The sequence below is a fragment of the Kogia breviceps genome, chromosome 7, assembly GCF_026419965.1.
Source record: "Kogia breviceps isolate mKogBre1 chromosome 7, mKogBre1 haplotype 1, whole genome shotgun sequence".
NCBI classification, from domain to species: Eukaryota; Metazoa; Chordata; class Mammalia; order Artiodactyla; family Physeteridae; genus Kogia; species Kogia breviceps.
In genome coordinates, this window is record NC_081316.1 from 8,836,773 (window position 1) to 8,853,578 (window position 16,806).

The window sequence follows — 16,806 nt, forward strand, 5'->3', positions numbered from 1 at the left end:
CACATATACCTTACCCCGCCCAAAATAGTACCATCTAACACAGCTGCCAAATTTAGTTGCTCTAGGAGGGACTATAAATTCAGCAACTCTTTGTAAATGAACTATACTTCAATTTAAAAAAAATGGGGGGCTTCCCTGGTGGTGCAGTGGTTAAGAATCTGCCTGCCAATGCAGGGGACATGGGTTCGAGCCCTGGTCAGGGAAGATCCCACATGCCGCGGAGCAACTAAGCCCATGTGCCACAACTACTGAGCTTGAGCTCTAGAGCCTGAGAGCCACAACTACTGAGCCCACGTGCCACAACTACTGAAGCCCGCATGCCTAGAGCCTGTGCTTGGCAACAAGAGAAGCCACTGCAATGAGAAGCCTACGCACTGCAACAAAGAGCAGTCCCCACTCACCACAACTAGAGAAAGCCCGCATGCAGCAACGAAGACCCAACACAGCCAAAAATAAATAAATTTTAAAAATTAAATTTAATTTAATTAAAAAAAATTTTTTTTTTTACGGTATGCAGGCCTCTCACTGTTGTGGCCTCTCCTGTTGCAGAGCACAGGCTCCGGACACGCAGGTTCAGCAGCCATGGCTCACGGGCCCAGCCGCTCTGCGGCATGTGGGATCTTCCCAGACCAGGGCACGAACCCGTGTCCCCTGCATCGGCAGGTGTACTCTCAACCACTGTGCTACCAGGGAAGCCCTAAAAATATTTTTAAAAATTCAGTAACTCTGTTAGGATGACCATTACAGCAATGGTCCTTTGCCTTCAAGGAGCTAGCAGAAAATGACCAGCCCAGCTTCCGCCTCAATTTTGAGAACTCAAAAGAGACACGCACAAAAAGGAATCAGAGAAGCATGCAGAAAAGAAAGAGTGCTAGACTTCTGGGAAAACACTAAAGTTAAAAAAAAGAGTTCCTTCTTGTCTTACTTTTAAAAGGGTTATATTGGGTTTCCCTGGTGGCGCAGTGGTTGAGAATCCGCCTGCCGATGCAGGGGACACGGGTTCGTGCCCCGGTCCGGGAAGATCCCACATGCCGCAGAGCGGCTGGGCCCGTGAGCCATGGCCGCTGAGCCTGGGCATCCGGAGCCTGTGCTCCGCAATGGGAGAGGCCACAACAGTGAGAGGCCCGCAAAAAAAAAATAAAATAAAATAAAAGGGTTACATCTGCTAAAAAGAAAATTAAGAAAACAATCCTACTTACAACAGTGTCAAAAAGAATAAAATACTTAGGGGGCTTCCCTGGTGGCACAGTGGTTGAGAATCCGCCTGCCGACGCAGGAGACACGGGTTCATGCCCTGGTTGGGAAGATCCCACATGCCGCAGAGCGGCTGGGCCCGTGAGCCATGGCCACTGAGCCTGCGCGTCCGGAGCCTGTGCTCTGCAACGGGAGAGGCCACAACAGTGAGGCCCGCGTACCACAAAAAAAAAAAAAAAAAAAAAAGAATAAAATACTTAGGAATAAATTTAACCAACGAGGTGGAAGGTTTGTACACTGAAAACTATAAAACACTGCTGAAAAAAATTAACGACACAAATAAAAAGAAAGACATCCCATGTTCATGGTCTGGAAGACTTAACATTGTTAAAATGTCCATAATACCCAAAGCAATCTACAGATTCAATGCAATCCCCATCAAAATCCCAGTGGCATTTTTTCCCTTTTTTTTTTTTTTTTCAGAAAGAGAAAAAAAAAAAAATCCCCAAATTCATATGGAATCTCAAAAAGAGCTCTGCATAGCCAAACAATCTTGTGAAAGAGGAACCAAGCTGGAGGCCTAACTTGTCCTGGTTTCAAAACATATTATAAAGCTATAGCAATTAAAACAGTATGGTACTGGCATAAAGACAAACATATAGACCAATGGAACAGAATAGAGAGCCCAGATATAAACCCTTGTGTGTATGGGCAAATGATATTTGACAAGGGTGCCAAGACTACATAATGAGGGCAGGACAGTCTTTCCAACAAACAGTACTGGGAAAACTGGCTATCCACATGCAAAAGAATGAAGATTGTCCATTATCTTATGCCACAGATAAAAACTAAGTCAAAATGGATTAAAAATCTAAACATATGACCTGAGACTATAAAAACTCACAGAAGAAAATATAGGGGAAAAGTTTTATAACATTGGAATAGGCAATGATTTCTTAAATACTACACAAAAAAACCCCATGGGTAACAAAAACGAAAATAGACAACTGGGACTGCATCAAACTTTTAAAACTTAAGCAAAGGAAACAACAAAATAAAAAGGCAATCTACAGAATAGGACAAAATGTTTGTAAGCTATTTATCAGATAAGGAGTTAATATCAAGAATATATAAAGAACTCCTACAATTTAATAATAACGACCAAAAACCCAATTAAAATATGGGCAAAGGACTTGAATAGACAGTTATCCAAAGAATATATACAAATGGCCAACAAACATATGAAAAGATGCTCAACGTCACTTATCATCAGGGAAATGCAAATAAACCACAATGACATATCATCTCATGCATGCTAAGACGCCACTCTCCAAAAACAAAAAACAAAAAAAACCCGAACAGAAAATAACAATGTTGGCAAGGATGTGGAGAAATTGGAACCCTTGCACACTGTTGGTAGAACTGTAAAATGGTGCAGCTGCTATGACAAGCAGCACAGAAGTTCCTCAAAAAATTAAAAATATCACTACTGTATGACCCAGCAATACTACTTCTTAGTATATATCCAAGGGAATTGAAAACAGAATCTTAAAGAGATATTTGAACACCTATGTCCATTACAGAATTATTCACGTAGCCAGGATGTGGAAGCAACATAAAGGTCCATCCACAGATGAATGGATAAAGAAAATGTGGTATATATACACAACTGAATATTATTCAGCATTTAAAAAGGAGAAAATCCTGTCATATGCTACAACATGGATGAACCTTGAGGACATTATGCTAAGTGAAATAAGCCAATCACCAAAAGACAAATACTGCATGATTCCACTTATATGAGGATCTAAAGTAATCAAACTCACAGAAAAAGAAAACTGAATCATGGTTGCCAGGGGATGGAGGGAGGGGGAAATGACAATTGTTCAGTGAGCATTTCACTCTTGCAGGGAGAAAAAGTTCCAGAGATCTGCTGTACAACTATGTGCATAGGCTTAACAACACTGGACATTCAAAATTTAAGAGGGTAAATTTATGTTTTTTTATCACAGTAAGAAAAAAGACCCCAAAAATAGGTTACATTTGCCACCAGAACAAAGAAAGGAAAGGATAAAAGCCACCTTGCTGAGGTGAAGTGATCCAAGGAGACAGCAGGGAGATAGAGGAAAATTGAGAAACATATATGAACATGTGTAGGGGAGGAAAAAAGGCAAAGAGGCAAAAAGATTCAAACTCATACTCTCTGATGCAGCAAAGGAAAAGAGCACAATGTTAACAAGCTGCAATTCTCCTTCTATGACAAGGTCATACTTTCAGCCTTTGATTCCTTTATTATTACAAGTTTCTACTCTTGCTCTAACTTGATTTTAATTTTCTGGCGGGTGACATCCAAATCAATCGGCTTTTTCACTGAAACCCACCCCTCTGTCCAAGGCACTCTGCTTACAGGGAGAGGTGCAGACATTCTTGTCCAAGATTTCACATAGTTCATCATGAAAAGGAAGGTTACTTTCATACTGCATAACCTGACATGACAGAGGTCTGCTTACTGAACGGTGCCCCAGCCAGCAAATAAGCTTGGCACCCCCACCTTCCTCCTTTGGAAACAAAGGAGGAGTTTATTAATTGTTGCTATTAAAAAGTTAGGCAAAAAAAAAAAAAAAAAAAAAAAAAGTCAGGCAGCTTTTCAGGTGAGGGGGCTGTCAGCATGTCAGCCTACCGCCAGCAGGGGAGCCCTTTGTGCGTGAATTAGGCAGGATGGGTGGGGTAGAGGAGAGAGTACTGCCATGTCCAGTGCCTCCCCCTCGTGGAGACAAGGGGTAGGGAACTTAAGAAGACCTTGAGCTAATGAATGCAGTGGTAACCAACACAAAATTGGAATTAAGCAGGAAACGTAAATGGCTGAAGTCAGCCCAGTGCAGACTAAGGCACAAAGAAAGTCCACACCTTGACTAAAGGGGCAACAACTACTCAACTCCTGCTGATCGTTATTATGTGGGAATGTAAGCCAGATCTAATTCTTTTTTTTCAAGAGAATCCAGAAATCTGGATTTATGTAGAAAAAACTGAAATTTTTAGTGACATCGTGAGGGCCAAACAAATGTACCTGAAGGTTATTTTGCAATCTCTGGGCTAATAAAACAGGCCCACCTGCTAAAGCCAAATTTGCTCATGTGAACACATTGTCAGGAGTGCTTCCAAGAAGGAGCAGATGATGTACTGGATCCTCCTCCTCCCCATAAATATATAAGAAATCCTAGAGGAGGAGGAGAAGCTACCTGCACAGCTCTAATGGGCTGGGACCGATTACAATAAGCAAAATATATTATGCAAACAGAACCCCAAACACCTGGTGTTATTGTCTTAGCAAAACCTCCAACGCATCCTTTAGAGCACTACTCTGAACAGATGACAGTAGAGAAGGGGATCTGAAGAGGGGAAAATGGGAAATTGCTCCAAATATTTGTGCAGTACACATAGATCCCACTGTAGTCCCTGTGGCACTCCCAACACTCTGAGCTGACAGAAGCGATTACATATTTTCAGGTTCTCAGTGTGTATACAAAGCACACAGCCTGCTCTACACCATTCAGCCCCATACAGAGGGATGACGGGGGATAATTTAGATCAGCCCAACAGGTGTTAATTTGACCTGCAGTGGGGGAAGGGCTGCCTGTCAAGCATACTGCCTGAAGGACCTGGAGGCTCACACCCTCCCTAACACCAGGGCAAGCCTCCTCACTTGCAAACAATTCCCAAGACAGATATATATAGCAAGGTTAGAAAACCTTGCTTCAGGGCAGAAAGCAGAGGAAACAAGAAACTCTTCATGCACTTAAGCCTGCTCTTAACTGTCAAAGAATCTTACAAGAGCCAATACTCAGGACATCTAGTCCAAAGTACAGAGAGAGACAAGTGCAGGGGTCCCCTCCCTACCTCTTTCAGGGCCCTCCTTATCATAATGCCTTTTATTACTATAGCACCCAACTCTCTTCCATTCCAAGTCATATTCACATAAAGCAGGGATTGGCAAGCCATGGTCTGTAGGCCAAATCTGGCCTACTGCCTGTTTTTGTATAGCCCATATGCTAAGAATGGTTTTTATATTTTTAAATAGCTGAAAAACATCAAAAGAAGAATATTGCATGACACGTGAAAATTATATAAAAATCACATTTGTGTCCGTAAGTAAAGTTTATTGGCACACCGCCATACTTATTCACTTACCTATTGTCTATGGCTACTTTCGCGCTACAATGGCAAAGTTCAGTATTTGCAACAGAGACCATATGGCCTACACAAAGCCTAAAATATTTACAAACTTGCCCTTCACAGAAAAAGTCCTAGTCACTGAAACAGAGGATACAACCAGGGATCACACTCAGAATTCAGAGGCTCAAATACAGAATGACTTAGTTGGGCAGATGAGCACAGAGGGGGAAAAAGATTAATAGCAATAGTACCCTCTTTTACTCTACCCTCACCCTTAACATTGCCAAAGAGAGAAGTGGGTTTTCTAACTATCCCCGAAAACAAATAACTTAAATATCTAAATGTTACTACTGCCTTATGATGGGGCAAGAAATATCTGGACTCTCTCAATCATTTAACAAGGCCAGGAAGACTAGGTGGCCCAAAGCCAGTAAGTTAAGTGAATGTCAAAGATGGAACCAAGTCTCCCTCATGCAAGGCTACTGGAGAAGAAACGTACATGAACACCTCCAGGTGGCATATGTTAGAAGTCCTTCTCAACCTTGAGGATCAGATTCCTGAAAAACCAGGTGGTAGGATTTACAACTAAGAAACGTAAGACCTTATGGGAGGGGAAAAAACACAGAATTAGGAGTTCTAATCTATGAAATTATGAATATCTATGAAATTATGTTCACTAAAATAGAAAATATCATTTTATACATTTTAAATTAGTAATAATGAATAAAATTAATTTTCACCATTAATAATGTTCATACTCTTCAGCCCCAGCAATTTTAGTTCTGAAAATTCATCCTCCTCTAGAGACACCTGCACAAGTACACAAAGATGCTACAGCATTGTTTCTGCACGCAAAAACCAGAAACAATACAGATTCTATCGACAGAGGACTTGTTTAATTATGGTGCATCCAATTGTTGGAATACAATGTCATTTTTAAAAAGAATGTAGCAGATCTACACACATCAACATGTAAAAATGTCCATGACATATTAAGTAAAATATGTAAATGGTGGAAGAATAGGTTTAGTATGATCCCATTTTTATTTTTATTTTTTTTTAATAAATTTATTTATTTTATTTATTTAATTTTTGGCTGCATTGGGTCTTTACCGCACTTGGGCTGTTCTCTGGTTGTGGTGAGTGGGGGCTACTCTTCGTTGTGGTGTGTGGCCTTCTCATTGGGGTGGCTTCTCTTGTTGTGGAGCACAGGCTCTAGGCACATGGGCTTCCGTAGTTGTGGCACGTGGGCTCAGCAGTTGTGGCTCATGAGCTCTAGAGCGCAGGCTCAGTAGTTGTGGCACACGGGCTTAGTTGCTCCACGGCATGTGGGATCTTCCCGGACCAGGGATTGAACCCGTGTCCCCTGCATTGGCAGGTGGATTCTTAACCACTGTGCCACCAGGGAAGCCCCCATTTTTATAAATTAAAAAAAGTGCTTTCATTTGCAGAGAAAAAATTCTGAAGTTAACACACAAATTGCTAACACTGGTTAGCACTGCAGAGGACATTCACTATAGACAGATAAATCACACATTTCTATGTTTGAATTTTTACAAATGAATTTGTATTTGTTTTGTAAGCAGACAAAACAGGCATCTCAAAATTCCATTTATGATACCTTGCTGACTACAAATTTTTCAGGCTCTCCCTTCCTCACAGTTTTAATAACATGCTGTCATGCTTGGGGGATGGGCGTAGCTTTGTTGCAGATAATATGCCTGCCAAGAGGCTTTATTTCTTTATTTATTTGGCAACTCTTCATCCAAACATTTAAGGCCCTTCTAATTCTGACACAATCATTGACTCCCGCCTTCTGGTTTTCACCACAGAATCAAGACACAAATTAATCTAAAAGTGTGTGATGTTGGCTTAACTTTAATTTACCCTATTTAGCAGAGCCTCTTCAGTCTATTGTCAATCAGCAGCCACATGATCCTTTTAAAATATAAGATCATGCTACTCCACTTCCCAAGGCTTCCTAAATCACTCAGAGTAAGATGTAAAATCCCTTAAATATCTTAGAAGGCCTGCATAATCTGGTCCCCATTACCTCTCTAACTTCATCTTCTATCACTCCATCCTTCACTGTGCTCCAGCCAAGCATTTCAGGGATTTTGCATTTGTCTTTCTCTGCCTAGAATGCCCTTGGCCCCAATGTATACAGAGTTTACTCCCTTACTTGCTTGAAGGAAGGAAGAGGTGTCTGCTCCAACGTCACCTTACCAGACTTCCTCTGATGACCCTATTTAACACTACAAACTTCCACCCCAGAAACACCTACATTTTCAATTATTTTTCTCCATAGAATTTAACACCATCTGGCATACTAGATATTTTATTTATGTGTTTATTTTCTTTCTTTCATTAGAATAAGAGACTTCTTGCTGGTACTTAAATAGTATACGGTACACAGTAGGTACTTAGTAAATATTTGTCAACCTTATGAATGAATGAATCGATCAATCAGAGTAATTATTTCACCAGTCCAATTCCCAGGGTTATAACAAGAGCCACGCTCCCTCATAGGAGCTTCCTCCTTTAAGGCCTGGGTTTATCTTCCCCCGGCTTCCCTTACTCTTAAAACTAAGCTGCTTAATTCCGCCATCAGCTTTGTCTCCTTTCTGATTTCTCAATACCTGGTTCTCTCTTTTCCCAGAAGGAACAAGTCATGATTTGCCCGTCCACATATTAAATTCCCTTGGTTAAGGATTCTTCCCTTTTCTTTGTCCTCAAATCCCAAATTTCTGAGTAAAAACTCAAAAGTTAGGAAGGGCTTATTTTAATTTGAATATCAAAAAACAACGAGTCCACCAATTTGGGGGGGGCATAATTAGAGGTAAAGCAAAACTCCTTCTTCATATAAGGATTCTGCCCCCTGTGGCAGGAGGAACAAACTAAAATCATTTCAAATCTAAAAGAGATTCATTCTAGGGCTTCCCTGGTGGCGCAGTGGTTAAGAATCTGCCTGTCAATGCAGGGGACACAGGTTCGAGCCCAGGTCCGGGAAGATCCCACATGCCGCGGAGCAACTAAGCCTGTGTGCCACAACTACTGAGCCTGTGCTCTAGAGCCCACGTGCCACAACTACTGAGCCCACGCCCATAACTACCAAAGCCCACGCACCTACAGCCCGTGCTCTGCAACAAGAGAAGCCACCGCAATAAGAAGCCAGTGCACTGCAATGAAGAGTAGTCCCGCTCCCTGCAACTAGAGAGAGCCTGCATGCGGCAACGAAGACCCAATGCAGCCAAAAATAAAATACATTAAATAAAGTAATTTTTTAAAAAAGATTCATTCTAATAATGCTCAGACCCCCAAAATGAAAAAAGATGAGAACCTATTTTCCTCAATCCCCAATCAGCCTACTTCTAAGCAAGTTCAGTGAAAGCTTTCCACAGAAACTAAAAGAAACATAAACCACCAATGGGAAACAGATCACATCTAATTTGGCTTATTCACATCTAATTTGAACTTTATCAAGATCAAGTATTCCATCATTGAGACTGCAGAGAGTATTTAAGAAGGAAAAAAACAAAACAAAAGCACTGACTGCCAAAGATATTAATATCACTGAGATGCCAAGCCAAGACCAACAACACAATGGTCTCACGAGGAACCTGTAGATGATGCTCAGGAGTGTGCTGGCCCTGAGTCATCAGTGGGAGCCAATATGAAGGACAGCTGACCAGGTGCATTAAGACTTATTACAGCCCTCAGCAAAACCAACACACAAGCTAGAAACATGGCTCAATGGTGAAACAGCAGAGAACAAATTTTAGGTCACCTGAGCTCAAGTTATAGAAGGTGTCTACCACGTGCAACTCTAGTTATGCCACTTCATTTATTCAACAGTACTCACTGACCCAAGAACTCTCTAGAAGACTAAGGATGTGATATAATGATTTTTTTTCTCTTTTACTAAGAAAGCCAAAAAGGATATACACTGCATACTGAATCACAGAGGATATCATTTCAATTCCATTTGTTCAATATGACTAACATTTATTGAGCACCTTACATTGTGCCAGGTAGTATTCTAGGTACAGTAGGGATACAGACACAATCACTGCCTTCAGGGTGCTCACTGACAAAAAGAGAAACAAATATTTCTCTGTCATGGGTGCAATACTACAAGGAAGTATCTATATGTAGTACACAAACAGCAAAGAAGAGAAAGTGATCATTTGGGGCAATCAGAGAAGGTTTCCCAAAGGAAAAGGGGACCACTGTGTTAGGTTTTGAATAATAAGCTGAGTCTACTCCCCATCCAAAGAAACTGGGAGCGATTTGAGATATATAAAACCCTGTAGACTCAGGTCAGTGGCACAAAAGAACTACTTGAGATGGAACCTCATCTATATTACAATCATGCTGAGAAGACTGGTACTTTCCTAATATCTACTTTGCCTTCTCCCTCTTGTGGACCTGTGACTAGCCTCGTGGACATAGTCATTCATGCATTTCCCTCCATCAACAATGTTCTGCTGTCGCTCCAGGGAGAATCCCCATGTGACTAGAGCTGAGGGATTGAGGGCTCAAGCAAGTTAGCTGGCGCATGAAGCCTCAAGAGGTTTCAGGCTGCTCCAACAAAGCAATTCCCTCACAAAAGTCTTTAAAAAACAGAAATCTCGGAACTTCCCTGGTGGCGCAGTGGTTAAGAATCCGCCTGCCAACTCAGGGGACATAGGTTTGAGCCCCGATCTGGGAAGATCCCACATGTCACGGACTAACTAAGCCCGTGGGCCACAACTACTGAGCCTGCGCTCTAGAGCCCACGAGCCACAACTACTGAAGCCCACACACCTAGAGCCCGTGCTCCACAACAAGAAGCCACAGTAATGAGAAGCCCCCGCACGGCAACGAATAGTTGCCCCCGCTTGCCGCAACTAGAGAAAGTCCGCGTGCAGCAATGAAGACCCAAGCAGCCAAAATTAAATAATTAAAACAACAACAACAACAACAACACAGAAATCTAATGAGGGCTTTCAATTCTAACTTTCGAGGTTCTGGGTCAAATTTTACGCTTGTAACCATGAATGTCTTCCCCAATCTTCAGCTATCATAAGGGAAAAGTACAGATCAAGAGATGTCTGTTCTCAGAACACACTTGATCTTAGTAAATACTTCAGACACAAGGCCTTGTTACCTATCTGGAGAAGGAATGAAGTAACAATTTTAGTGAGAGAAGATTTAGTCCAAATTTGATACCGCAATTGGTGAGATTTTAACAGTGAACTTCCGTAACTGGGATCACTTTAAAAGGACTAATCAGGACTTCCCTGGTGGTCCAGTATTTAAGACTCCATGCTTCCAATGCAAGGGGTGCGGGTTCGAGCCCTAGTCGGGGAACTAAGATTCCCTCATGCCTCACGGTGCAACCAAAAAAATATTTTTTAAAACGATAATAAATAAAAGGACTAATCAATGTGGTTCTATGGCAAATAACTAAAACAGTGCTTCTCCTGTATCCCTAGAAACATCATGTTGATTACATTTACCCAGTGACAATAATTACAAACAATCTATCAGAGCTCCAATTTTTTTTTTTTTTGCAGTACGTGGGCCTCTCACTGTTGTGGCCTCTCCCATTGTGGAGCACAGGCTCCGGATGCTCAGGCTCAGAGGCCCATGGCTCACAGGCCTAGCCGCTCCGCGACATGTGGGATCTTCCCGGACCGGGGCACGAACCCGTGTCCCCTGCATCGGCAGGCGGACTCTCAACCACTGGGCCACCAGGGAAGCCCTAGAGCTCCAATTTTTTACAAAGAAAGTCAACTGAAGAGTCCCCTTAGGCAATGAGCTACAGGAGCAATAAAAGTTTTGACAGAGAAAACTTATGTGTGAAAGCACTAATTTCAAATGAAGAGGAGGAAAGAGTGCCCTCTTTAGGACCCAGGAGTTTGACTCCCATCTTTGCTACAAGCACCTCTTTAAAAAGTCACTTCCCCTCTCTGCATCTAAGTTTTCTCATCAATTAGAAAAAGAGACAGAGACAGACAGACACTGGACTAAATAAACTCTAGGTTTACTCCAGTTTTAAGATGCCATTTAAATAATTTTCTTTTTTCCCCTAATACCAGCTTTTCAAGGCCACAGGGACCCTGTTGCAAGAAGCCCCAGCACCCTCATCTTCTCCTGCTAAGTCCTGGGCTATCAGACCTCAAAAGAAGCTTCTCATGGTGAAGCAAAGGGTCTGCCATTCAAGTTATAAACTGTAACCTGGAGTCAGACTATATAGAGACAGTCACCTTCCACTGTCTAGAGGCAAAAGGAGATAAACCATGCATCACTGTTCAGCAACATAGAGCTACACTGAAATACACACTTTTGCTTCATATTCTCACTATCTGAAAACACTATAGATTATATCAGCAACACCAAGGATCAAAACATGCCTCCTTAGTCCATCTCCTACTACAAGACTGAAGAATAACCCCACTCCCTTCAAGTAGACATGCACACACACAGTAAGGACACCTTCTCTTCCCTGCCAGCCTAGCCCAACAGTGACACCTGCTGGGGAAATCCAAGCAAGGCCGCTCATCTGCCAGGTCCACCTTCTGGACCTTCAGAAGGTGGTAGAAGATGCCGATTAACACAAGTATATATTAGTGATTTATACCAGAATGTAGCCCCTCAGTTTATGAGGAAGTGGTGGCCCTTCTTTAATGGGTGTACACTTAGAATATTTTACAAGATACCTCATTTTTGAGTAGGCTGTAAACCCTCGTGGTACACCTCATTCAAGCTCATCTGAAAAGCAACTCCATAAATAATGTAACCACTGGATTAATATACTATTTTACAATGAGAACTGTGCATTTGTATATTTTAAAATTTAAAAAGCGTATGTGTGAGTGTATATATATATATATATGCACATATATATATATGGGACTTCATTTTCTACAACATAACATTTCTGAATGCTTGAACTTCTTTATTTAAACCACAAACACATACTACTTTTTGCCTACAAAAAATTCTGATAGATCCTTAATAGTTTCTGGGTTTTAAATGGCCTACTTTATTAAGAAGTGACTATTAATATATTAGTCACACGTGGCTATCTACATTTAAATTAGTTAAAATTTAAATGTAGGTCCTCAGATCACACTAGTCACATTTCAAATGCTCAATAGCCACATGCGGTTGGTAGCTACTATACTAGATGGCACAGATATAGAACATTTTATTAGACAGAATTGCTCTAGAGAAACATACTAGAGTATTTTCAGACAAAATTATACGATGTCTGGGTGGCTGGGAGTGGGTAAGGGATACAGACGAGTGTTGAAAATTTTTGAAGCCAGGTGATAGGTATATGGCAGTTCATTTATACTACTTTTAATTTTTATATATTTGAAGATCTCCATAAAAAATGAAAAGAAAACATAAAAATGGTTCACCTAAAAATGAGATTATCACTTTAAGAAATACACCATGGAGACTTCCCTGGTGGTGCAGTGGTTAAGAATCCACCTGCCAACGCAGGGGACACAGGTTCAAGCCCTGGTCCGGGACGATCCCACATGCCACAGAGCAACTAAGCCCATGCGCCACAACTACTGAGCCCGCATGCCACAATTACTGAAGCCCACGTGCCTAGAGCCTGTGCTCTGCAACAAGAAAAGCCACCACAATGAGACGCCCGTGCACCGCAATGAAGAGTAGCCCCCGCTCGCCTCAACCAGAGAAAGCCCACACGCAGCCAAAAATTAATTAATTAATTAATTTTTAAAAAAAGAAATACACCATGGAGGGCAGCCTAGAAAAATCTTTAGTCATGCACACTGGAGTTCAAATGCCCACTCAGCAACCTACTATGTGACCTTTAACAAGAAATTTGACTTCTCTGAGCCACTCTTTCCTCAACTGGAATATGGGAAATTTCATACCTGCCTTGCACAGAGTTACTGTGGAAATTAGAAATAATTAATGCAAAGCTAGAACACAGTAGTAGGCTCTCAGTAATTGGTATCTCTAATTATTATCAAACAACAGGGTTTGTTTTAAACAACTCAGGTATTTCTCAGAACAGCAACACATGAAGAGGTCCTGCTAGAACAGAACAGAACAGAGGCTGACCACAAACCCACTGATGCTAGTGAAACAGGCACTGGTAGGCTTTTAGAGCAATAACTGAAGACAGTCCTTTATGGCTACCTTTAATAAACGTTTTGAATGCCTACTATATGTCAGGCACTATGCTTGCTACTGTCTCACCTCTCTTGACAAAAAGGAAGAACAGAGTCTCAGGCTCCTGATATGGGTCATTATGCAAGGCAGAGTATTCCAAAGCTGGGAATTTAGATGTTAATCCAGAACTGGCCTCAATCAAACGGGCAGAGTAACAATCTCAGCTACCTCATCTATCTTTCATATCTGACCAAGTCTCCCTGTGTTCACGTTACTAACTGCCCTTAAGTAACTTACTATCCTGAATTCATCATGCCCTTTCCTCCCTTAGCATGTGCTATACCCCCAAAATAAAAAGGTCTTTCCCTTTCCAAATCCTACCCATCTTTCAAGACTTATTCTTGTAAAGCCTTCTTTGATGATCCTTCCCTTTCTCTGAAATTAGACTACATTTAATCTCAGTACCATACAATGAAGCATTCGGCTCATTTACATTTTTTATGTAATTACATGTAAATATAAGTCTTGCCTCTACAACAACACTGTATACTGCCAGTGGGCAAAGACCAGGTATTATACTTCTTTTGTACTGCTGACAGTGCCTAGCACAGTGCTAGAAAAAAAATATAATTCAACAAATACTTATTAACTGGGTAACTCTCTAAAGCATTCTCCCAAAATAACAAGTACATTATGTGCACAATCCATATTCCCACCCTTGCTAGAAGCTTATGTCAGAGAAATTTCAGATGCTTCAACAGAGGATGTAATGCACAGCAATATGCTGTTTGGATCCAACAGGCATATTCTGGGAGTTGGTGATTATGCTAGATTTGACCTTTACAGAATTACAGAAAGAAGTCCCTAATAAATCAAGATAGATGCGCACACAGCCATACACGGAACATGTGGTGGGCGATCAACTACACCCACTCTGTTTCTTCCATGAAAGAGTTGCCTGGGATGTCAATCCAAGTATGGAGAGGCCTTCCTTCTATGAATTTCTTCTTCTCCACCTCGAGGTGAATGTCCATCTGGAAGATCTACTCAAAGAATCTTAACTAAGCAACTAACTTGCTGTCCAAAAAATATATATCTCTAAAAAAAAAAAAATTTTCCTTGACATATGTACGGACTATTTTCTTTTCCTTTTGTCAAGTTGCAATGTTCCAAAAGATATGGTTTCAGAATTTGTCCAAAGCAACACAATCAAAGACCCAATATACTAATCTGTCCTAAGCAGGGTTCTCTTTTACTACTTTTTCCTAGTCTCTCTGGGACGTTTTGTTGTTTCACAATAACCAGTCCTGCACATACAATCCTTGGAGAAGGCCAAAAAGCAGAGTAGAGGAAGTCAACGGTCTTACCTCCTCATGCCTCTCTTAACCTCATCTACAACTCTCCTCCAAGGCTAAACGTCACATGAGCTTAGCCAGAAAAGGAGAAAGCCGAGTCACCTGACTCATACTGCCAGGACTTATCCTCTTTCTGCCACCACAGCAAGATTTTCCAAGAAGATGCAATGGAAGCTAGGGAGATCAGAACCAGATGCATGATGCATGGATCCCAGACACTCCAGATCCAGCCACAACACCCACAGGACTGAAGGAAGAGATATCAGGAGGAAAGTAAGGGATACAGGAGAAGACAGGAAAGCATGTGCTCACCTCCTGAGTGAATCTTCCTCAGAACTTTCCTCAGCCATATCCTGATGTAAGGCCTCCTGTGACACAGTTCCAGATCTGCTGGACTGGGTGTAAATTCGTTCCCAGTGGCCTGTCTCCTGGTTGAAGGCCACCCCCACAGTCCTCTCCTCCTGCGGGCTAGCAGAGCTGCTCAACTCCAGCCTGCTGGAGCTTGGCGTTTGGCCCTCAGTCCGCTCGAGAGGTGGCAACTGGCTGCCACTAGAGGGCATGCCCTCAAAGGTACTGGGGACCTGCCAGGAAGAGCTGGCTTCACCAGAGGAGTAGTTAGGTGCGCTTCTTTCCCAGCGCAGGGTATCGTTGTTGAAGGTCAGGAGATTGTGGCAAGCGCGGCAGCGGTTCAGGTGGCCACGGGACAGGTTGGAGTTGTTCTCGCTGCTATGTGGTGTGGGCTGGTGGGAGGGGCCTGGCCTCTCGGATTCAATGTTATTGTTGAGCATTTCCTGGGCCTGTTGGGCCTGGGGCGCTTCCCCACTCAGGCTCTGGTCCAGCTCCTGAAGCCGGTCATACTCCAAAAAGAAGCGTCTCAGGTCACATTGAAGCTCATGGCGAATGCTGCCCGAGTTGTTTTGGCTGGAGCCATTCCCTCCATCTGACTCAGCTGCCAACCCTGAAGCTGGAAAACCCCTCCCTTCTGTGGCTGAAGTGTACACAGATGCTTGAGAGCCACCTTCCTGCTGTCTCAGCACAGACAGCAAACTCACCGAAGAGGCACTGGTCCTGGGCGGGGGCATGGATTCCGCCTCAGAGCGGGAGTTCAGGCTGAGCACTGTCCGGGTCCACTCAGATCCTGTCAGCCCGGGAGCGATTTCTCGGTGATACCTAGAAGGGTGGCTAGACAGAGGGCCTCCCAAAGAGCGACGGGTGGGACCCAGACTGAGGTTGCGGAGCGTGTTGCCGGCAGTGCTGCTCTGGACTGTACTGAAGGCAGACGGCCGGTTCAGGAGGCCCTGGTCCTGCTGCGCTGATGAGGCCTGCTCCGGGGGATGGAAGGGCTCGGTCTGTACAAAAGAAAAGGAAGGGGTAGTAGCCCTGGCAGAAGCAGGGGGGACACTGTCCTGGTGTGGCAAGAGGGAAGGAACTCGAGTGCCAGAGCAGCGGCTGCAAAGGCACAGGATCCCAAGGTGCTGGCAGCACTCGGCTGTGGGGTAACTGACCCGCTGTCGGAGCCGGATGTAAGCGGAAGTCCTGGGACGCTCCGTGGAGGGCTGAGGGGGAGGCGGTGGGGGTGAGGGGGTGGCAGAATCTTGCACTGTGCTTTGCTCTCCCACCTGGATGCCAGAGGAGCGGGAGGACAGCATGTGCAGGAAATTGTGGAGGAGAGGCGTCCGGCGCACTGGCTGTGACTGCAGGAGGGCACGCTGACGGTAATGCGATAATTCTGTTCCGTCTATGGGGATCTCTGGTTCGTCATCACCCTGCAACGTGGACCAAGGTGGGGCGGGGGCAGAGCCAGGTAGTTAGGTAGAACTTGCAGGTAAATCAAGAAAAACTACTGATAATCATCCAAGGAAAACCTTTCTAGAGAGGCAACAACTCTATCCTTGAAGTACTGAGAACTAACTGGTTCCAGATTCAGAATCATCATATGGTA

The 16,806-nt window shown here is 43.1% G+C and overlaps 1 protein-coding gene across 14 annotated transcripts in view; it reads right to left on the reverse strand.

Annotated features, from left to right (window-relative positions):
* Window positions 1-16,806, reverse strand: part of AMBRA1 (autophagy and beclin 1 regulator 1) — a 178,167-nt gene that overhangs the window by 126,881 nt on the left and 34,480 nt on the right. For 6 of the 14 annotated variants that reach the window (XM_067037108.1, XM_067037109.1, XM_059068381.2 and 3 more), the window contains 2 exons: window positions 16,484-16,630; window positions 15,177-16,213 (listed from right to left, as the gene is read on the reverse strand). In XM_067037108.1, the coding sequence (XP_066893209.1) occupies window positions 15,177-16,213; window positions 16,484-16,630 (1,184 nt within the window). Of the gene's footprint in view, window positions 1-15,176; window positions 16,631-16,806 lie in introns of all 14 variants that reach the window. The other 8 variants (XM_067037105.1, XM_059068376.2, XM_059068377.2 and 5 more) reach the window with 3 other exon arrangements.